General features: G+C 49.0%; 11 protein-coding genes and 1 non-coding gene across 12 annotated transcripts; 6 read left to right on the top strand and 6 right to left on the bottom strand.

The window, feature by feature from the left end:
- Window positions 1–39: 39 nt before the first annotated feature.
- Window positions 40–899, bottom strand: BABINDRAFT_162760 (uncharacterized protein). The gene has a single exon (XM_019129524.1). The coding sequence runs from the start codon at window positions 888–890 to the stop codon at window positions 507–509; it is 384 nt and encodes a 127-aa protein (XP_018983882.1). The 5' UTR covers window positions 891–899; the 3' UTR covers window positions 40–506.
- Window positions 499–571, bottom strand: BABINDRAFT_t284. Its single transcript has one exon. It is a non-coding gene; the product is annotated as a tRNA-Ala (tRNA).
- An 875-nt stretch (window positions 900–1,774) lies between the features above and the next one.
- On the top strand, window positions 1,775–3,834 carry BABINDRAFT_162759 (amino acid permease). Its single transcript, XM_019129523.1, has one exon. The coding sequence runs from the start codon at window positions 1,858–1,860 to the stop codon at window positions 3,643–3,645; it is 1,788 nt and encodes a 595-aa protein (XP_018983881.1). The 5' UTR covers window positions 1,775–1,857; the 3' UTR covers window positions 3,646–3,834.
- A 352-nt stretch (window positions 3,835–4,186) lies between these two features.
- Window positions 4,187–6,073, top strand: BABINDRAFT_162758 (uncharacterized protein). Its single transcript, XM_019129522.1, has one exon. The coding sequence runs from the start codon at window positions 4,193–4,195 to the stop codon at window positions 5,948–5,950; it is 1,758 nt and encodes a 585-aa protein (XP_018983880.1). The 5' UTR covers window positions 4,187–4,192; the 3' UTR covers window positions 5,951–6,073.
- An 826-nt stretch (window positions 6,074–6,899) lies between these two features.
- Window positions 6,900–8,450, top strand: BABINDRAFT_39595 (FMN-dependent alpha-hydroxy acid dehydrogenase; the record flags this gene model as incomplete). Its single annotated transcript, XM_019131936.1, has 1 exon — window positions 6,900–8,450. The coding sequence occupies one exon, from the start codon at window positions 6,900–6,902 to the stop codon at window positions 8,448–8,450; it is 1,551 nt and encodes a 516-aa protein (XP_018983879.1).
- Window positions 8,451–8,824: 374 nt separating this feature from the next.
- GCN4 (amino acid starvation-responsive transcription factor) lies at window positions 8,825–8,983 on the bottom strand (the record flags this gene model as incomplete). The annotated part of the gene is made up of 1 exon (XM_019131353.1): window positions 8,825–8,983. A coding segment is annotated over one exon (159 nt), but the record flags the coding sequence as incomplete, so codon positions are not given.
- A 2,771-nt stretch (window positions 8,984–11,754) lies between these two features.
- BABINDRAFT_162755 (uncharacterized protein) lies at window positions 11,755–12,420 on the bottom strand. Its single transcript, XM_019129521.1, has one exon. The coding sequence runs from the start codon at window positions 12,409–12,411 to the stop codon at window positions 12,181–12,183; it is 231 nt and encodes a 76-aa protein (XP_018983877.1). The 5' UTR covers window positions 12,412–12,420; the 3' UTR covers window positions 11,755–12,180.
- Window positions 12,421–12,456: 36 nt separating this feature from the next.
- Window positions 12,457–13,974, top strand: BABINDRAFT_14696 (globin). Its single transcript, XM_019127189.1, has one exon. It carries the CDS (start codon window positions 12,573–12,575, stop codon window positions 13,596–13,598), a length of 1,026 nt encoding a protein of 341 aa, XP_018983876.1. The 5' UTR covers window positions 12,457–12,572; the 3' UTR covers window positions 13,599–13,974.
- A 164-nt stretch (window positions 13,975–14,138) lies between these two features.
- Window positions 14,139–16,964, top strand: BABINDRAFT_162752 (uncharacterized protein). The gene has a single exon (XM_019129520.1). It carries the CDS (start codon window positions 14,313–14,315, stop codon window positions 16,833–16,835), a length of 2,523 nt encoding a protein of 840 aa, XP_018983875.1. The 5' UTR covers window positions 14,139–14,312; the 3' UTR covers window positions 16,836–16,964.
- Window positions 16,965–17,030: 66 nt separating this feature from the next.
- FCY21 (purine-cytosine permease) lies at window positions 17,031–18,946 on the bottom strand. Its single transcript, XM_019129519.1, has one exon. It carries the CDS (start codon window positions 18,679–18,681, stop codon window positions 17,140–17,142), a length of 1,542 nt encoding a protein of 513 aa, XP_018983874.1. The 5' UTR covers window positions 18,682–18,946; the 3' UTR covers window positions 17,031–17,139.
- A 190-nt stretch (window positions 18,947–19,136) lies between these two features.
- Window positions 19,137–19,834, top strand: BABINDRAFT_162750 (uncharacterized protein). The gene has a single exon (XM_019129518.1). It carries the CDS (start codon window positions 19,268–19,270, stop codon window positions 19,460–19,462), a length of 195 nt encoding a protein of 64 aa, XP_018983873.1. The 5' UTR covers window positions 19,137–19,267; the 3' UTR covers window positions 19,463–19,834.
- A 1,275-nt stretch (window positions 19,835–21,109) lies between these two features.
- Window positions 21,110–21,355, bottom strand: BABINDRAFT_9313 (uncharacterized protein; the record flags this gene model as incomplete). Its single annotated transcript, XM_019132942.1, has 1 exon — window positions 21,110–21,355. A coding segment is annotated over one exon (246 nt), but the record flags the coding sequence as incomplete, so codon positions are not given.
- Between the last annotated feature and the right edge of the window lie 6 nt (window positions 21,356–21,361).

Below are 21,361 nucleotides of genomic sequence, written 5' to 3'. Positions count from 1 at the left end.
GAGTACCGCAATGTTGTAGTGGAGCGACGTAGAGCTTTGGGAAATATTGCTTTGTGGGTAACCAAGAGTTTGGTGTGATAACTCGACCAGTGTCTTTTAATAAGTCCAGACTTTAGGACATGTATGCCTCATCTCTGGGGCCCTCCATGGCAGCGGAGAGTCCGATGTGGCACTGAAACAGAATGGGGAGTGGTTTGAGTGCTATGATTTATATGGGGAATAATTAGTATATTTAAAGCATTGCTGTTCAGTCTACAAGGCAGTCTGCTTCTCACTAATAGTGAAGGCACGTTCAGATTAGAGTCGAGGAGAGTACGGTGTGAGCCAAGACCCAATTTTGTATTTGCGTTGCTCTTACACGGGATAGCCATATGGGAAATTTGAGTACACTCATCAAAAACGCCATACCTTTCCAGTATTAAGCACAGGGAGGTAATAAAGCTACTAATGCCTTATTTGAAAAAAAATTATATCCATAGTTTGGTATCACAAAAAGTTTGGAAGAGTCAGGGATCGAACCAGAGACCTTCCGCATGCAAAGCGGACGCGCTACCAACTACGCCACACTCCCAAGAATTATGGTAGCACGCACTGTTTTCAAACCTTCTGATGGACAGACTCTCAGTGGTTGAGCGTGAAGCAATAACATCCAAGAGGAATAACAAGCGTGAGTGAAGCGAGATGGATGAGGAAGACCTTTTTCCGTGAGTGACGAGCATACAGTGATGCATATGCAGAATCAGACTGCCGACGTCACTGGTGCCTATCAAAGCTATGGGTGGTTCATAGAGACGTACTCGAAGGTGGCTATATGGATATCGCAAAATCTCTATTATATCTTTCACAATCTCTGTTTTAGCGTAAAATCCCAGTTCCATACCACCCACCATGTTTGGTCGGTTTGGAAGGAAATTTTTACCCTAAAACTGGCCCTCCCACCTATCGACCTGTAAGAGCAAGCATGAAAACTTTGAGACTACAGGTCCCAACATTCCCAGTTGGAACGGGTCAATTTTCATTGAAACACTGATGGCCCGGTCAATCCCCTTTCCAAGGACGCCGGTTGCATACCGCCTTACGCCGAGTTATTTGGCTGGAATCGTCTAGTAACATAGAGAGCCTTAGAGGCGCGTCCACAGCAGCCTGTCAGCTACAGATGATACACCCTAGGTGCTTAAGGATGCTTTTATTCGGATTTCCAATATCCGGGCGTATGCACATACTGCTCCCGGGGTCTGCATTGGGTTCAGGGGCCGCTACTTCTATGAACGACGACTCCAGTATTCCATGGTGCCAAGTTCTCGGACTTTGGGACTGGGCGACGGATTCGTCACATATTTGTATGACGTACATACAGCCCTGTGCATGCATTATTGAAATTGCTTCTCCGAGTCAGGAAAATGTAGGGCCGGGGTATTGCGTGCGTCTGCTTTCGAGTACCATAAATGTTCAGAAAAAATAGATAAAACAAACTGCAGACGGATAATATGTTTTGAACCACCCACCAGCAAAGGACCGAAGAAAAATTAAAACACGTTTGGTGGGTATCAACCGCGTGTTTCCAGCCTGGGCCCGGGTAAACCACCCGGGTAAACCACCCGGGAATTAGACATGAGCCGCACCAAAAGAAATCACCAGAGGTGGACGCCGCATCTTCGGGCCATTGGCGCGAGATGCATGCGGCGGCTGCATGTGGATATAGACAAATTTTTCACGGCAACGATGACTCTTTCTTTGTCATACATATATATATATACCAATGCGTTAGATAAGACATTTGTATACTCTAAATGACTTGCGAAATAACCAAACCTGTTTAGGCGACTCTCTTAGAACTCCCAACAATCCTCCGTCACAATGCCTCCACTGGTGAAGCAAGACCTGGGGCAGTTAACGGCCATTTCGTCCGGCACACCGTTGCCCAAGCACGACAAATACATTGCCCACGACGGCCCCGATGACATGCAGTCCTTTACCGGTGAAACCGCCAAGATTGGTGGCTGGCAGGGGTTTGTGGACTCCTTCAAACAGTACAAGACGGAGGAAATCAGCTACGACCCGAATGTCTCCGACTTGGAACGGGCGGCCATCAAGAACGCAAACTCTCCATTGTCGCGTAAATTGAAGGGGCGCCACTTGCAGATGATTGCAATCGGGTCGTCTATCGGGACCGGGTTGTTCGTCGGTAGTGGATCTGCTTTGCACACGGGTGGTCCGGGGGGTGTCTTGATCGCGTGGTTCCTCATTGGGATCATGATGTACTCTACCGTTCAGGGCTTGGGTGAGTTGGCAGTCGCCTTCCCCGTCAGCGGTGGGTTCAACACGTACGCCACACGTTTCATTGACCCGTCGATTGGGTTCGCCGTCGGCTGGAACTATTTCCTCCAGTTTGTGACCTTGATGCCGCTAGAGCTTGTGGCTGCGAGCATCACCATCCAGTACTGGAATACGACCATCAATCCAGATGTGTGGGTGTGCATCTTCTACGTGGTGGTGATTACAATCAACTTCTTCGGGGTCAAGGGCTACGGCGAGGCAGAGTTTGTGTTCTCCACCATCAAGGTCATTGCCGTCATTGGGTTCATCATCTTGGGGATCGTGTTGGCCGCTGGTGGCGCACCAAACGGCTTTAGCCCTGGTACCCAGTACTGGCACGTTCCAGGAGCCTTTGCGAACGGGTTCAAGGGCGTGGCCTCCACTTTTATCACTGCTGCCTTCAGTTTTGGCGGTACCGAATTGATCGGTCTTACAGCTGCCGAGACGCTGAACCCGAGAAAGATGTTGCCGGCGGCGATCAAGCAGGTGTTCTGGCGTATCACTTTGTTCTACTTTGTTTCCTTGACCATCATCACCTTCTTAGTGCCGTACAACAACCTGCATTTGATGGGTGCCTCCTCCGTCGACGTCACCGCCTCTCCCTTCGTGATTGCCATCGAACAGGGTGGGATCAGCGGGTTGTCTTCCGTCATGAATGCGGTTATTTTGATCTCTGTGCTTTCCGTGGGCTCCTCCTCCGTTTATGCCACCTCCAGAACCTTGGTTGGTCTCGCAGAGTTGGGCCAGGCTCCGAAGATCTGCGGGTATATCGATAGAGCTGGAAGACCGCTCGTGGCGATCATCTTGACAAATGTGTTCGGCTTGCTCGCCTTCATCGCAGCGTCTGGGAAGCAGAACGAGGTCTTTAGCTGGTTGTTGGCGATTTCCGGGTTGTCGTCGCTTTTCACCTGGATCACCATCAACTGGGCCCATTTGCGCTTCCGAAGAGCCCTCAAGGTCCAGGGTCGTTCCACCAGCGAGCTAACCTTTGTTTCACAGGCCGGGATTGTCGGTTCGCTTTTCGGATTCGGTCTCGTTATCTTGGTGTTGGTGGCGCAGTTCTGGATTGCCTTGTTTCCGTTGGGTGGTCCCTCAAGTGCCGAGAATTTCTTTGCCTCCTACTTGGGCTTCTTGATCTTGTTGTCCTGCTATTTCGGCCACAAGCTCTACACCCGCAACTGGAAGCTCCAGCACCGCGCGAGGGACATCGACATCGACACTGGTAGAAAGGTCGAGGATATCGAGCTCTTGAAGCAGGAGATTGCCGTGGAAAAGGCCGCCATGTCACAACGCCCGGTGTACTACAGGTGGTACAAGTTCTGGTGCTAGAAAATTTAGAGTGCATTAAATACTAATTATGAGAAAATACCAATTATGAGAAGGCTATAGTGGGGGAAACTGTATCTGGTATATGCTAAAGGTGTAGAGTTATCCTTTGCCAAGCCTGCCCAGATGACACCGCAGATTCAGTTTCAGCTATACCACCATACATGCCTCAGAAAACAATATCCTAACCGGCAAATCTTCAGATCTCTATATTCTGTCAAAACGCTGTAGTCTGGGGGAAGTATAAAAGACAGGGAAGCGGACGTGCTTCCACCATACTAGTATCATTAAGCCGCACACTCATGTGATCTCGTCGGCTCCCTCACTGACAGCTGTAACACAAATCGCGCCATGGTTTGCCGATGTTGCCGCGTATCACTAAATAGTTCGAGGTGATTGCATTCATACCGGGGAACACACCTAGAACAGACAATCTACGGAATATTTATACAAAAACTTCTGCACAGAAACCTAGCAGAATCTAATCCCCCCTTGACACGTTCATCAGGGCTCAACAAAAGTCCGTTACAAACCAATCGTAACTATCCATATGACAGACAGTCCCCCGCCATTACCACCGCGAGACACGGAGGCTACACAGCAAAAAGGGGTGCTGACGCCGTTACCTCTGGCGGCGAGGGAGCTCGCGCCCAAGCGCCTGTCCCGACCAGACCTTTCGCTCGATAAGCGCTTTGTCTCGCTTGATGCAGGGCTCAGTTCGCCGCTGTCGCCGGCGTTATCTCACTTTGCTCAGAACTTCTCGCGTCGCCTGTCGATGCATAGCTCCGTGACTGGCAAGACCCTGTCGTCGTTCAGCACCGGCTTCCAGCAGGAGTTGCGTGACGAATTCAACTGGTTTCTTGTCAAGCGGCAGTACGATGTGCTCGCGGCGCTCTACAGCAGTTCATCCGAGACGTGTGCGAGCGTGAAGGCAGGTGACGCGGTGTTGCGCGTGCGATTCGCAAAGCTCTGCGCGGTGGCCGAGCAACAGGGCGCGGACTGGAGCTGGTGGGAGACGCTCCTCGGAGACTACGCGCGGAAACCGGTGTTGCTCGAGATGGAACAGAACCTTAACCAACTCCAGGGTTTTCCGTGCGATGCACGCGGCGTGCTCTACCTCTCAATCCTTCGTGCAAAGTCTGCGCTTCTTGAAGATGCGTACGCGGAGATGGTGGCGAGTGGCCGCGCGTGTGACAAGAATGACGAGCTCAACATCCTTTTGGAGAACTACTCGCGCGAGCTCGCAGACTCCAAGGATGCCAAGGGACTCAAGACATTGTTGCGCTGCTTCACCATTTACACCGGCGACATTCCCAGCGCTCATGTGGTGAACGTGGCGCTCGTATTGCACGGGGCCAGCACGACCTCGGCGCTGAGCCCCGAGTCGTTAGTTGATCTCAGCGAGGCGGAGACGTTTTCCGTGTTGTTGAAGTTTGACGCCATCTACAGCGACCTCAACAAGGACGAGTTCTACTACAAGATGAGTCGCACATTGGAGGATACGCTTCCAGCGGTGTACCTCCATCTCACAGCCCAGGGTGTTATCTTGAGCTCGTTCTACAAGAAAATTCTCAGCTTTGAGTTTTTCAAGGACATGTTCACCGCGGACGTGAATAAGGAGACGGCCGGGTCGACCACCGCGCAGTTCGTCTTGCAGAATATGGATATGGTGGTACTCCAGGGTGTAGACTACTTCACCAAGTTTATTTTGCATGTGTTTACTGCCCACCAGGAGCGGATCTTGGCGTCAAATCTTAACCAGCAGACGCAGTTCTTGCATGTGGAGTTATTAAACACCGAGAACTACAGCGTCGCGTCGTCTAGCAGCGATTTCAGTGACGAAGAGCCCACGTTCTTTACCGCCACACTCTATCTGACCCCAGACTTTATCAAGTACGAGAACGAGTACAATCTTTTGAATAATAACTCGTTGAACTTGAACAACACCGAGTTGATCAACCTCAAAGAGACGAACGAGGATTTGACGTCAAAGCTCCAGGAGCTCAACTCCAAATTTGAGCACCTTAATAAGAATCACTTGGCGATCGTCCAGGAGAACCAGGAGATTCTCCAAGAGTTGGCCGCGCAGAGTGCCGATACCACGCGGTTGAGCGCGCGCCGCGATGCCTTGGCGGCGCAGGTGCAACAGTTGGGTATGAACGAGGAGATTCTCCAGACGCGAGAGCGGAACGAGAAGTTTGGAGCGGTGAACGACGAGTTGAAACAGCAGATAGAGGAGACCAAGAGAGATTTGGAGGCGAAGCGGTTGGCCGTGGAGGAGCTCCGGGCCGCAGAAACCGTTGCTTAACGGGGGGGAGAGCAATAAGAGTGAAGGCGGAGCCTGAGCGAAGCACAAGCTTGAACAAAGGAAATTAAAATGTCCAAATTGTCTAATGCCTGAATATTAATATAGATATCAAATTCGTAGATATGTAGAAAAGATGCATATTACTAAATCCGGATACGACAGCATACGCCCAAGAAATTCATGGAAACAGATTAGTATCAGCCTTTAGGCTTGAAGTACAGCTCTGCTAATAGGTGCACAATTACCAAACCACACACACAAACAAAGCAAAACAGAATGTATGGTCACCCCAAAACTCATCTGGTTAGGATATGCATGTGGGTTGAAAATCCGAAGTAGCTTTGGCGTTTAGGGCAACGGCTGTTTCCAAGCGTCTTCCCGGAAGCCCAACCGGAGATGAACTACCAACCTGGTCACATCCCTTATAGTGGATCTGTATCCATTTGTACACCTCGCTTAGCACTACCCCTTACACGCAAGTTGTGAATTACACTCCTTGCCACCGGATATACCATCTGGCCCTCGACAATCGACCGGATCTATGTCCCGCGCTCACGCGATCTGTTGGTAAGTCCCTCCTGCATACGCCTCCCCTATCCACTTGCATGCGTCTCGCAGGATGATCCGCCGAGGCTCCAGCCAGTGACGAAACGTGATTATTCACCCTCGAGCTAACCCCGCGATTGCCGCAATCTCCTCAACAACGTTCCCTACTTTCTTTTTTCCCCAGAGCACTATAAAGCATATGGGGTTTAAGGGATTCCCCAAATTGAGTTTTAAACCCAACCTGTATACCGCAATGACTAAGGCTGGATTGCTACACACAGTCTCTCGCGTGAACTTCGCGCGCTCTGCTAACATTTCAAGACTACTCTCAACCAAAGTCACAGTCAAGAATGGCAAATCGAAAGCATACGGAAGCTGGAAGGTCTACGCCCCACTTGTGTTCATGGCCGCTGGGGCCTACCTATCCTTCCATGGCGCCTTGCTCCACTCGGACGTGCAAAAGGCCCCGGTCAAGGCTGGGGTCACGATTGATGAGTTGAAGGAACACGTCACCCCTGAGTCTTGCTGGGTTGTGATCCACGGCCAGGTGTATGACGTAACAGAAATCCTTCCCATCCATCCCGGTGGTAGGCGGATCATCATGAAGTACGCGGGGAAGGATGCCACCAAGAAGTTTGACCCGCTTCATGCGCCAGATATGATCAAGAAGTTTCTTCCGGAAGATAAGCATTTGGGGCCGTTGATTGGGGAGCTACCTTATGAGGAGGAGCCAATTTCGGAGGAAGAGGAGGAGAGATTGCTCCGGGTCGAAAACATCCCACCAATCGGTCAAATGTTCAATTTATCGGACTTTGAGAGCGTGGCCAAGCAGACTTTGACTCCAGGAGCCTGGGCATACTACTCATCCGGGGCTGATGATGAAATCTCGCTCAGAGAGAACCACAACAGCTACCTGAGAATCTTCTTTCGTCCACGGGTTTTGGTGGATGTCAAGGACGTCAGCACCGCCACGACGATGCTTGGCGTCCCGACCGCGGCTCCGTTCTACATTACTGCCACAGCGTTGGCCAAGTTGGGCCACCCGGACGGTGAGTTGAGTATTGCTAGGGGAGCTGGAAACGAGAACATCATCCAGATGATCTCCACGCTTGCCTCGTGTTCCTTCGACGACATCACCGGCGCTGCGCTTCCGGGGCAGTCACAGTGGTTCCAATTGTATCTCAACCCCGACAGATCGATCTCTCGCAAGATGGTGGAGGCGTGCGAAAAGGCACCCAGCATCAAGGGGATCTTCCTCACCGTGGACGCTCCACAGTTGGGCAAACGTGAAAAAGACATGCGGTTGAAGTTTGACGACGATGCTGACGCCATTGTGAAAAAGGGCGACGGCGACAAGATCGACCGGTCGCAGGGCGCCACCAGAGCGTTATCTTCCTTCATCGATATGCAGGTGACGTGGAAGGACATTGATGCGCTTAAAAAGTCAACCAACTTACCGATCGTCATCAAGGGGATCCAGCGCTACGAGGATGTGATTCTCGCGGTTGAGCACGGGGTGGACGCTGTTGTTTTGTCCAACCATGGCGGGAGACAATTGGATTATGCGCTTTCTCCGTTGGAGGTGTTGGCTGAAACGATGCCTGAATTACGCAAGCGCCAGTTGGACGACAAAATTGAGGTTTACATCGACGGAGGGGTTAGAAGAGGTACAGATGTGATTAAGGCTCTCTGTTTAGGGGCCAAGGGTGTGGGTTTGGGAAGACCGTTCTTGTACGCCAACTCCAGCTACGGTGAGGACGGTGTAATCAGGGCCATCCAGGTTTTGAAGGAGGAAATGGATGTCGCCATGCGGTTGATGGGGGTTAACCGCATTGAAGAGTTGAATGAGAGTTTCTTGGATATGAAGGCCTTCCACGGCAGGACCCCTGTCAGAGACAGTTTGTACTATGATGCCTACGATCCGGTCATGCCTGCCAAGTTTAGAGATGAATAAGTGTCAATTTAAAAGTATGCACAGGAGAATGACGTCGGCTAAATACAATTACAAGTTCTAGAGTTGAGTCCCCCTTTTACATCCGCCAGACAGATAAAATGTCAGAAACTTCCTAAACTTGCAAATAACATTTTGAATTTTTTTTTCTTTTTAAATAAACATAAACGCGATCCCTTTCGAGGAAGCGTAGGACGATGCATCTAGCACAACAGCCGAAAACAAAAACAGAACTAACAATAAAAAAGATCGCATATAAAAAAGGAGGCGAAAGCATAGAACTTATAGGGAAAGAGAAACTCAAGACATGGAGAGTGCGCGTAGATCAACAGAGTATGAATGAAGTAAATCACTCAACAGCTCAAGCCGTTGCTCTCAATAATACCCTTCAATCTTAAGAGTTCCTTCTCCAACCATTCGTTCTTAGCGTTCAAGTCGTCACACTTATCCTCCAAAACAGACATCTTCTCCATCTTCCTAGCTCTAGACCTTCTGGCCGCCTCAGTGTTACGAGCTCTTTTCAAAGCCACTGGGTCGCCAGAGATATCTGGAGAGGCCTGGATAGGAGAGTACACCTCAGCACGAGACTGACGAGGCTTTGGAGCTTCGGCGTGACTGACAGCAACGGGTATCCGGGCCACCTTCTTAGAAGACTCCGAGGCGTTGCCAATCTCAGCATCGGCACCTGATCTCTTCAAAGACTGGAACGGGTTGATGGTTTCCAACTTGACATGCACCGGTGGCTCCATTGCTGCGACGGAAGAGGTTCTTTCTTCCTTGAACAAGGAGTTCCAGTGTTTGTCATCGGACTCCACACTCTCGTGCATGAAGGAAAAGTCACCAAACATTGGTTCGTCGTCCGGCATGTTAGGGGTGGAGAAAACCGAGTCGATGACAGAGGAGTGGATCTCAACAGAACTCATGCCGAGGGAACCATCTGTGAATCCACCGTCGAACGACAATGGAGAGTACAAGATGTCCGAAGGCAACTGAGCGCTCAACTCGTCGCGGGAAGTGGCCATGACGTTGGCACAGGCGTTCATCACGAGCGGTGGCTGAGCTTGCTGGATCTCAAAGGTGTCAAAGACAGACTCGCCCAAAATTAAAGGGGCGGCATCAACGGCGGTAGCCAAAGAAGAGGAGTGGGCGCCACCGAAGGAAGTGGAGTCCAAGAAGGACTCAAACAACGGATCGTGGGACATAGCGGTACTGTTCATGGTAGTAGAGGTTGGGTTCATTGAGGTAATGTTAGAAGTAGCAGCAGACATATTCAGGGATATAAAAATAGATTGGGAATTCAAGGGGGGGATAGGGATAATTAACTTTCTAGGGATAGAGGAGTAGTAACGGGGGACGCCATAGTGGACGGTTTAACAAGGTTCAAGTTTCAGGGGGACATTTTGAAGAGGGGGTTTTTATATAAAAACAACAATTTTGAGTTATTTTTCCGGGTTATTTTATGTGAATAAAAGGATAAACGCGAAATAATTTGTATCTTTGGAAGATGGTAAATTTAGGCAGACATTTTGTCTAGATTTTAATATAGGCAAAAGGGGACGTGTGGGTAAATTTAAAAGCGGGGGCAAGCAAAAGCAAGAAGAAAGACTGGAGGGTTGTAATTTGGGAAAATTGAAGTTGTTATTGGGGAAAGAAAAGAGAAAAGCGAAGGGACTTTAGATCTGACTTACGGGGGGTGCGTATGCTTTTATAATTCCGAGCGGTTAGCGCGAAAATTTCACGCGCATGGCTTGAAAATTTTTGCGCATCCCCGCGAATGATGCACTTTTCTCATTGGCTGTGGAACCTGCGGGTAGCCCAAATCTGCACTCCTGCAAGAGGGTAATTTCCAGCACGAAGCATGTGCAACTAAAAAGGAGCTATGTAAACACGTTAATGACTCATAGGATAACATTAGTCACGCGCGATTTGTAATCAGCTTAGCGGGTAGTCCGTTTTGGATATTAGGATTAGTCGAGGTGCTAGTGTTAGAAGGGGGGTATTTTTTCTTTGACTGAGTAAGGATAGATAGGAAATGTTCAAGTCACGCCAACACATCATCTGAACATCCTACCGTTATTCTTGAGTGTGTGTCTCGGAGTAGATCGGCACGACTGGCCGACATACCGCCGTTAACGGGGCGAAAATCAGTCCTGCGCCGCGCCATTCGGGCAATGCATGTAGGCCAGCTAATTAGGAACGCAGAGCTGGATCGGAGTCAACCCGCCGGAGCTCTAGGTGTTACCTGCTGTATGTATTTGTTATGGATAGGGCTGTACGGGCATCGAGCTAAGGGTGCTTACGTCTGCCATAGAAGGAGAGTTGTGATGTCGTATCCAGTGAATCAAACCAACTATTTAACTTTTACTAAACTTCCCCGTGTTGCCTTTCGAGGGGTTGACAAGATATGAAGCCGCATCTAAAGCTTTGTGAAACTGTGTGGTGAAGAAATCCAACCTCTGCTTCTGTATGGCGGCTTGGTTTGGGTAGCAATAGCGTAAGAACTGTCTAATTTCAGATAATACTCGCATCTAATTAAAAAAAAAAAAAAAAAAATCCCCCGGACTGTACTTTGAGGCTGAAGTCGTATTTCGCCGCGACTCTTGGCCAAGTGATAACGATTAGCAAAGTGTACGATTTAGTTAGGTGAAGTTTTAAGTAATGCTTTGTATCCTCACCCATAGGGTGGACGTTCCCACGCAACGCACTAAACTGAAATGTATCCTGGTTTGATTTAATTAAATCACAGAATATGACGCATTGGGATCTGCATAACCATCGTATACCCCTTATCGTATTTGTAGGCGACATCCCATGTACACGCTGCTGAAATGCCAAATGGCCCAGAAACCGTGAAGCAGCAATTCGGTAGCCGTGAGACACTTAGACCTTTCGTGGTGCGGCTTGGATCTGTTACCGTCCGTAAGTTGTTGAAAACTCTGAGACTGCTAAAATTTCGCGTATATTTTGCCCAAAATTTGTGCGAAATAATCGCTAGATCACTAGCGGTGTAATTCCAAGATTCCACAATATTATTCATTGGTTTATTACAACGGACTTTTGAACTCTGTCTATTCGCTCCACTAGGCCGTTTTAAACCCACGGACTGGAGTTTGATCTAAATCACTTGGTAAAACTAGTCTTAGCCAGGACGATTCGACTTACATGGCATGTGCTTTGAACGCCTCGAAAAAACGCGATCTAGTTATCCCAGCACGTGCATGATGAAACATGCATACGCATAGGTTATTGCCAACAGGTCACACTGGGATCCATAGGCAGAGAACACTCCCCGACCATGCACAGGTGTTTAGTCCAGGATACTTGGGTCAGACCTAAAGGCAATGTCATCGATTTGCCTTGTGCCTAAACAATTACATCAATAGAACCTAGCTGCGTTGTCGATCAATCGGAAAATTACCATTTCAATCCCCCCCATCGTAGCTGACTCCCCGTTTATCCTCCGTTGTAAAAGAACCAGCTCAGAGCACTCTGGCAACGTTCTTCTACCCCCATGGTCAGTGATAGTACAGATGATGTTTGCAACGCACGAATATATTCTACATCGGGAAATAATCTTCAATTTGATCCAGGGCCTATCCCTCTTAATGAGGGAGGCGTCCGCCTGCAGCATGCTTCTCGCTAGCAATCTACTCATGCGTGCCGCCTCGTCACTGACGCAAGCATGTTCTAGAGGACAACTCCTATATTGTGGGAGATTACAGGCAGCGTAGACCTAGGGATTTTCTGGTGTATCCACTACATGGCACACATTCATCAGGCACCTTGAGACCGCCGGTGCATATGCATACTCTGGGGTACCCCCTGTCACCTGGCGGTAGCCGCCTAGGAAACTACTGTAGCTGAGGTTCCGCACCAAGTGGGCCAGTACGCCCCCAGCTAGCGCCTTTTCACCGTGTAAAGCCCTCATATCAGTATGCCTTCGCACCGATGAATGGAGAGGCATATAATCGATCCACGTCTTATGCAAGTATATAAGCTGGTAGAGATCCGCAGGCATAAATCGCACGATTACCACTCCCTATTAAAAGCACTACATACTGCCAGCTACGTCTAATCACGCAATATCCCATTTAGATTCTATATAGACAGCATCCCTTTCGCATAATGCTTTCCGGCACCGGCTACAAAAACAGAAACTTGACCACGTCTCCCGGACGAATGCCTCTGGCTACCACCAGAAGATCCAATATTTCCAAGGGTTTGAGCGACACTGCTTCAGCATTGTTTGACCGCGAAAACACGCCAGCCATCCTGTATGACGAGTCGTCGCTCACATCTACCGAAGAGGAGAGCCTCGGTCCTGAGTACAACTCCAAAAAGGCCGTCAGAAGCACGACGCAGCGCTTGACCAAAGTGGAGTTGGTGTTGACCCCAGAGGAAATCCGCATTCTTAGGGCCTCCTGGTCCCTGAACGTCACCGACACCGAGGGCTCTGACAATTCCAGCAAGCCAGACACCATTGTAAGACCATCTTCCACCATGTTTGCTTCCACCTACTTCTGGAGACAGGTCTACGAGACCTTGTTGGAGACCAACCCGGAGTTGGAAAGGGTGATCCCTTCGATCCAGCACCAGACCACCTCGTTCGCCGGGATCATGTACACCGCCATCAACAATTTGGAAAACCTATCTGCGATGGACGAGTTCATGGGCAACTTGGGGCGCAGACACGGGAGGGTCTTCAACGTGCAGCCTGCCTACTTTAAGGCTATGGGTGTTGCGCTTATCGAGACCTTCCAGGATCGTTACGGTGAGTCCTTTACCAACGAGATTTCCTCCTTGTGGGCCAGATTATATTGCTTCTTGGCCAACTCGTTGATCCAGGCTTCGTACTATGATCCGGTTTTGTCCCAAGACTTGTTGATCTTCCCAACGTTGTTGAAAAGAGAGTCCACCATGGCTCTGGGAAGCACCGAAATGTTGCACGAGTCCGAGGAAGAACGCGAAAGCGATGATATTGTGAATGTTGCGATGGATGAGTTCACTCAGCGCAAGGCTAGTTCCTACGACAATAAACTGAGCGATATCATGTCCTCGTACGGAAGTCAGACCAAGAGGTTGGGCTCCTTCGCTTCGAGACTTTTCAAGCACAGAACAACGGCCGGTCCTGTCCCTCAGAGAACCGGTTAGACGGCAAGACATTGGTAACAGGCATGGTGCTGTCTGCTGACCTTTTGCACATTGGCTATATATCTTATCGCGTGCTAGCCACACGATTCATTCCTCTTTTTCGGTTTTTGGGTTCTTTCAACTTATACACATTTTACGCTTTTACGTTTGTAGTTTGACGGAGGATCAGACAGCAGAGCTGGGGTTGGTGAGATTGGACTATAATCCAGCTCCACGTCTAAAATCGCATGTATGATGAAAGAGAATAAGTTTTAGAGATAACAAGTTTTAGAGAGCCATGGATTTAGCCCTCAATATTCATGACTCAAGGAATCTGAGGACGGGGACAAACATAACTCCTCCAGTTCAGCCATGAAATTCTTTTTTCGTCTTTCCGATACGGCTTCAATGAGGCGCATCTCATTTCGAGCCAACACTACCCAAAAAAACATCAGGCTGAGACAAGTCTTCTCTGCCGCAAAACGAGCATATCCTGCATCCACCTACACCATCTATTTGGAGGGAACAGAAACCGTAAAACAAAGCGAGACAAGCGATAAGGGCACTTCCAATCCAGGAAATCTTTTAGAGGAAAAGTACTTGGAGCTACACTATAAACTGGTTATACCCGTCTACCAGTACACATACATGGCAATAACAGAGTAATACCTTTGAAGACCACCTGCACCTTGTTTGCATCCGAAGCCGATCACCACTTTTAAATACCAATGAGATATGTTCCACTCCACAGAACGACAGGTTTTGCAGAATAACAAAACCTACCCCAAACGGTCAAAGAACCAGTGGGAGATACCGCCCCCCGCTGCTTTCCGGCTTAAGCAAATCTTGAAAAAAGACCTTTCGGAGGAAAACAACAATGTCCGCGAGGGGTTTGCCAATGTCAGCACCAACTACCGGAAGGATCTTACGGAGGCGTTAGAAGCCCATGGAGCGACCCAGGACGTGATATGCGATACAACCGGAAAGATAATCACCCGAATGAAGGTCATAAATCGCAAGGTTCTGCAGTTGGGCAGTGCACAGCAGCGGAACGTCATGATGCTCGACCGCAGCTTGTGCGACTTGGACGAGGAGCTCGCTAAAACGCTTCTGAACATTCAGAGCGTGGTTGTGTGTCTCCACACACTCGAAGCTGAGTTGGGGCCCGAGGATAGGTTGGGCGTGAGGGGCTCGTTACACAAACAGCAGTTTCCGAAGCTCCATAGGTTAATGATGAAGCAGCACCCCGCAGCAGAGCCTAACGACGAGGAGGCGGAGCTGGATGTATCATTTGCTATGGATGACACTATGAATCGCGAGTTGGAAGACGAGGTGCGAATGCGAATTGAAAGACATGGGAGCGAAACAGAAATACTGGGGCATGGGAGTGACGCGGAAATGAGGTCCAATGAGATTCAAACTACGAAGGGGAATTTTGCCGACGTATCTCAGAGCATCCTGGATACACTCAAAGGTGAACTGGGTTTATCTGAATATAATGAGTCACATCCTGAAGCTACGCGGGATATTGCAGAGCATACGACTCATTCTAAGGGCAGCTTGATTCCTCCGGAGACTGTCGTCTATGCTGAGACTGATAGCATCACCAATCCCGAAACAGTCCCATTGGAAGAAAATGCCAATGACTCAACGGCTGTTGAGCTCGTATCAGTTTTGAATATTCCTAGTCTTGTAGCTCCTCCTGAGGATGCCCCAGCCGTCCTTGAAGGCATCTCCGACGCCTTTCTGACTGGATTATATCCTACAAAACCGCATGCAACCGACAAGGAGCTGGAAAAAGGAGAGGAAATGAATGTGTTCACTCCACCCAACATATTGCCTTCCAGTGACCTGGAAACCGATGCAGATGCCTGTAGCATCCGTACGTTGAACAAACTGGATGCATTTACGATGATATTTTCTGCTTCGCCGCCCGTCTCTAGCGTAGCCTCCACCGATTTGGAGCCTGGAACCACAACCACCGCGACCTCGACAAAAAACATTAGCATAGCTTTTGAAGGGCTAAGCAAAACCGTTGATACCACTTTAGAGGCAGAGACCAAACGTTCAGAGGAACCCGCTCAATCCGAGACGGAACGTAAAATTGTCACCCGGGCATCCGAGCATTCAGTCCGGACAAAACCAGCTCTGCAGAAAGAATGTACCCTGGCTGTCGAGCCACCTTCGCCGTATTTGTCCCCTGACGAAACTACACCAAAACTAGCACCTATTGATACCGATGTCCCCATGGCATCCATCGATCTCATCCCTGCCTTCGACCTCGAGGGCTCACTCAACCTGTACCGGATGTACCAAGAAAAGCAAAAGCACGATGTATTAACCTCATCAGTGTTCAAAAACCCTGTTGCTATGGTTAACAGTAAGGCTGGCCATTCTACCAAAGGTGATGCCACGTTTGCGTTCAACGATACAATCTCCGAGATTAGCCAGTCCAGTGACGATGCGCCTGAGTACGGCGCGCTGGACCATTCCAGTGACTATCTCTTAAAAGCATCACCCACTGTGGTGAGCACTCCTGTTATGGCATCCAACAACCAAGCGAGTGGCTCTAGCTGGCTTAATGCTCGTTTGATGGGTAGCCTGCAACCTGCTCGTGAGGGAACGGTTATTCCTTCCAGGATTATTGTGAAGGATTTGTTCAGCCGGTATAACGCCGCTCTGGAAATAGTGGACCACCAGTCTACAAGGCCCACCACCTCCCACGATACCCCTAATAGTGCAGACTTAGCGTCAGATCACGGTGGCAGTACCGGCCCACTATTTTCGAAAAATTTTAGTGTCAAGAGAAAGGCGAGTGTCGCGTCTGCAATTTCGACCACCACGATAGACGGCGGGATACTGTGTTCGGCTGACAGCTCCATTGCGGAGAGCTTTGCTTCTATATCCAGGGTCCTGTCTGATTTCTCACATGGCCTAGACACCAGCTCGTTGATAGCCAACTTGAGTTCACTTGGCTCCGCTCCAGGTGTTGCCGGTAGAGGCCATGACGAGAGATCAAGTTCTCCGGGCGTGAGAGATTTTCCGGCTCCTGACACCCTTTCCGTCGTAAAACACCGGCAGAAGGTGAGACAGCATTCTAACGTGACGACTGCCTCGGCGAGATCTTTTGGTTCGGCATCGTCTCGTGCGTCTCTGGCGGGCAGTGATTTTGCCGAGAGCCTGCGGTTAGTATTGGGGCTGCGGGCTTCTGGGGCGCTGCCTAATGTGGCCAATCTTGAAAAAGTGTTGAAGCCATAACAGGTGGAATGCCACTAGAGATACAGGTGGAAAGCCACTAGAGATACAGATTTGTATAAAACCATTGGTTGATGTATAGCAACGCTGCATTTAGTTTACGCCTAATTACCAGCCACATTGTAAATCCACGTCCCTAAAGATGTAAGGCACATAGTAGAGATCTGTGAAGCCGGAACGGTTATGCTACATGGCAAGTTTCATAGCAAATATTATACAAGTCACACGAATTCTAATATACACAAGAGCAGCGCGGAACATAAAATAAAAACCAAACATGACATTCCGCCTAAGCTCTTTCCTCAATTTAACGACCATAATACTTCAATTCGGCCCAACGGGTCGCGTTGTAAGCAACAAAGGCAAAACAGGCGCCCAACTCAAAACCAATGTCACCACCGAATTCACCAATCTTTTTGGCAATGACACCGGTGTACCAAACCTGGCCCATACCCAAGACACAGCCAACAACACCGCAGCAGAAGGCAAAGGTACCGGCGATACCGAGGGGTAATCTATCCCACTGGTTGTAGTCGGTTGGGTCGTAGTTAGCAAAGCCCTTACGGTAGATGACGTGTTCAGAGTAGGCAATGGCCTGGTAGATGGCCAAGTAGTAGGCAATCAAGTTCATGAAGTTAGACATGACGTCGGAAAAGTGGTAGTAGGCTGGGATACAGATGGCCAAGGTGACGAAGTTACCACAAATGGTCCAGACCACTCTTGGAACCTTTTCGAAGGACGAGTGGAAAGACTGGGCAGAAAGACCGAGGGAGTACATGTTTGGAATGTTGTTGGCCACAGTGGACATGGCAAGCAAAACACAGACAAACTCGCCAAATTTCCCCAAGGAGTCTTCGACCAAAATAGCGAAAATCAAACCACCGATGGACTGGGTGTCGTACAACTCTTTCCAGCGGGCGCTGGTGTCGATACCCATGACACAGGCGGCACCCAAAATCATGCAGAACCAAGTTGGGATCAAGCACCCGAGAACGACGGAGACGAAAATCTTGAGAGAGCTGGTGTTCTTAGGCATATAGACGGTGTAATCAGCGGCATAGGTGGTCCAGCCGGTAGCGAAACCGAAAATGGCACCGCCGAACGAGAGCACACCACCGGCAGTGGTGGGACCCGAGGTCCATTCACCCTGGGTAAAGTTGCCAGAAATCTTCATGCGCGCAAGGACAATCAAGAAGGAGAAAAGATTTGGCACCCAGGACCACTTTTCGTACATGTGAATAACATTGTAGCCAAAGAAGGTGACAATGATGGTACAGACGACAAGAATCAAACAACCGGCCCAAGGTGGTAACACACCGCCGTTGATGGAGTGCAACAACTGGGCGGAAACCATGATGTTAACGGCACCCCAACCAACACAGGCAATCACATTGATGAAGGCAAAGATACGGGCGGTGAAGTTACCAACAAGAAAACGAGACAAGATCAACTGTCTCAACCCAAACTTGGCCCCGAAAACAGAGAAAAGAGCAACTGGAATAACCCCCAAGATCGAGAAGAAGACAATGGTAAGACAACTGGTCCCGAAGTTCAAGTCCCAGATACCGTGACCCAACGCACCGAGAGAGAAGGTGGCAATGACAAAGTTGGCGGAAAACCACATGGATGCCGCGGTCCAGATCGAAGAATCGATCTTTTCCTCGTCAGGGACGATTTCAACGCCTCTAGTTTCGGCGTGGAACATCTGAGCGACTCTGTCATTGAAAGTGAGTCTGGTCTCGGTGGCAGTAGTGGCATTCACTTCGACGGAAGTCGAATCATTTTCGTACTGGTACGAATTTGGGAGATCCGTCTTTTCGGGGATATACTGTTTCTCCAAATCAGACATGGTGCGGGGATGTGAAAAAATTTGGCGCGATAAAATTCACGAGGCAGTGACTCTAAGAGGCAAAGGCAATCGTTTGGAGGGAAAAGGTACCAGCAGGAAATGGAAAATGTGACAGGTTGAGCTGGCTGGCAGCGAGAGAAAGAAATGAGTACTGATACGCGTTATATACTAAATGCAGATGGCTTGGTGCAATTTAGAAAGTTGACTCTTATCTCTCAAAATTAATTAGCATGGGACCTCAGTCAGGCTTAAAATTTTTACTCCGCGATACCAGCCTGATGTATGGTCGGACATTTCTTTTCACATGCGAGAATTGCTTTTTTTTTCTTACGGCTCTGCATTGTGCAGCACCAAATCAGCTGGAACAAGCATTGAAAAACGGTCTTCAGTTTTCCGCCGAAGCTTCTGCCGCACGCAGAAACCTTGCTTACTGATAAAGGCACCAACCAAGACAAGTAACCCCGATATAACAATAGCTCCGAGACATTGGATAGAGTGTGTGAAACTCAAGCCTCAGAACTTCCGGAGGAGAGGTCTGGCTGCATGGACAAAAAGTTAAAGCAGGCATTGCACCTGACTGGCTGCCATGCTCAAGGTGTTGTTTTACCCTTTGTATTACGCGCCGCAGATGGGACACGAGGCTATAGAGATTAGTGGCAGCTTCTCCGTTAGAGCCATAGATGGGGATATGATAGGCATGGATTTAGGTATATATAGTTCCGATGGGATTGCTATCGATGAAGAAGCCCGCGGGACTGCTCGTCTAACCGCCCGCGGCTAGATAACTGGGGTAAGGTTTCATTTAGAGGATCTTGGCTTAGACGATGGTCCAAGACACTCTGTTCTCCACCTCTTCCTATGGGTTTGATCTATCACTATCACTAGCGTTTCGCAGATCACCGAGTGGTAGAATTGCGGCGGCAACATCGCAATGTTCCGTCCAAGGTTTGGAAGCGAAGCCCTCACTATCAAAGTGATCTGACAACACCGAGTGAGCTAAGTCGTTTTAGATAGCACTCCTGGGCCAAGCCAAGTGGAGGCTAGTGCCACCCGAACCTGAAGCTCGGGGAGATACGGCCTCATAAAAATGACAGCAGTCCCTACATGCCAGGTAAAGCAGTCCATATGACTTAGCTATCGGTTTTCATGCTTAGCCGCGTCATTTACTTCTGTAGTCCAACGTTTCTGGAAGCTCTTTAAACCAATCAATGTGCTATTCAATAGCAACGTGGGCATTTTATCACGTTTCCCTTCGTCCCAGGCTTCAAAAAAAAAAAAAGGTGTGAACCCGTACGAGGCACTGATGACAGCCATTCAAGTCCCAAAATATCGACTCTGGTTCCGTAGTCACGTGGTTGTTTAGGAGATCTGTCGAGAGCTGGATTTCGAAATGTGACACGATCCCGCGGATACGCGCCTAGATACGGCGATGGGCCGCGGAACTATGTGAAGATAACGCATGGCAGTTGTTGTTTCCGGCAGTACATGCAAATGTACCGCAGGAGATGGCATGGTAATCGTTGTCTGAGTTTCACTGAGAAAAAGCGGCCTATACAAATTTTGCATGCTTCTGCAGGCGGCCGATCTGGAAAATATCACTTGCGTCAACAGGGTCAGCTTTGACATGCATAACTGCAACTTGCTGTCTTTACGGGTCACATCCGCAGAAGCGGTGAAGGCTACCGGCTATTTGCCGGAAGGGGGAGTTTATCACCTTGACTGCTAATTTATATAATAAAAAAAACTAAATTTAGCCGGTTTAAAGTAGATGAATGCCGCAGACTGAGCTGGGGCTAACCTAAAGCTTTCAACCCTGGAGAAAGAAAATTGCGTGTGATTTTTGAAATTGTCAGACACCAGAAGATGCTCTTGCAGCCGCTTTTTTCTTGTCTCAGGGCTTCTGGCGCTATCGGTGGCATGACTGAAAGATGGACTCTCTTTTTACATTTTAATGATATGGCTTGTTGTCTCCACGGGTTATGCTCCTTTGGGACGGTAGCCAGGAAATGATGAATAGAAAATTAGCAGCAATCAAACTATCCCCATGATGGTAGGTTGGTTTGTCTTCGAAGCATGTATATGGTTCATTTCGAGGGTTTGATGGCGCGCTATTACTCCAGTGCTATCAGAAAACAAATTGAAGCTTGGGCCTTCGTCCCACCAGGTTATCAGCCCCCTAATGACGGAAACATTTGAGCAGAGGTGAAATAGTTTATAAGCAGTAAATCTCCCCTTATGGTGCTTAAATCTGGTCTTTCAACTGGGATTTCTAAGTCGGTTATAAAAGTGTCGGTGGTGTATATCAACCTGGAAGGCTTGATACGCATGTGAGGGACGGCTGGGAGTACTACAGAGACGATACGTCAATTATGGATTAATTTACCCTCTGAATATGGACTTTGAAATTCGGCTATGCATTAGAAACAGCTTATTTTGGGTCTTGGTAAACAGTTGGATCCCACCCCGAAATCTCATGGGAATCCTTGTCCAAGGTTTTGCGAGCCTCATCGGTAAACTCCCAATCGAAAACGTCCAAGTTTGACGCAATTCTACCTGCAGTTACGGTCTTTGGTAATGGAATGAAACCTTGTTCCAACGACCATCTGATTAAAGTCTGTGCCGGGCTGATAGTCTTACCGGCGTTCTTAGATAACTCGGCGGAAACCTGAGCCAACTCTGG

The sequence above is a fragment of the Babjeviella inositovora genome (genome assembly GCF_001661335.1).
Source record: "Babjeviella inositovora NRRL Y-12698 unplaced genomic scaffold BABINscaffold_10, whole genome shotgun sequence".
Classification (NCBI taxonomy): Eukaryota; Fungi; Ascomycota; class Pichiomycetes; order Serinales; genus Babjeviella; species Babjeviella inositovora.
The sequence above is the reverse complement of the archived record's forward strand: the minus strand, read 5'-3'. Positions and strand labels throughout refer to the sequence as shown.

Excerpts from the sequence above, each read along its gene's own strand:
- BABINDRAFT_162755 (XM_019129521.1), bottom strand. The coding sequence starts at position 12,411 with ATGCCTCTCCATTCATCGGTGCGAAGGCATACTGATATGAGGGCTTTA.
- BABINDRAFT_162750 (XM_019129518.1), top strand. The coding sequence starts at position 19,268 with ATGCTCAAGGTGTTGTTTTACCCTTTGTATTACGCGCCGCAGATGGGA.
- FCY21 (XM_019129519.1), bottom strand. The coding sequence starts at position 18,681 with ATGTCTGATTTGGAGAAACAGTATATCCCCGAAAAGACGGATCTCCCA.
- BABINDRAFT_162759 (XM_019129523.1), top strand. The coding sequence starts at position 1,858 with ATGCCTCCACTGGTGAAGCAAGACCTGGGGCAGTTAACGGCCATTTCG.
- BABINDRAFT_162758 (XM_019129522.1), top strand. The coding sequence starts at position 4,193 with ATGACAGACAGTCCCCCGCCATTACCACCGCGAGACACGGAGGCTACA.
- BABINDRAFT_162752 (XM_019129520.1), top strand. The coding sequence starts at position 14,313 with ATGTTCCACTCCACAGAACGACAGGTTTTGCAGAATAACAAAACCTAC.
- BABINDRAFT_14696 (XM_019127189.1), top strand. The coding sequence starts at position 12,573 with ATGCTTTCCGGCACCGGCTACAAAAACAGAAACTTGACCACGTCTCCC.
- BABINDRAFT_162760 (XM_019129524.1), bottom strand. The coding sequence starts at position 890 with ATGGTGGGTGGTATGGAACTGGGATTTTACGCTAAAACAGAGATTGTG.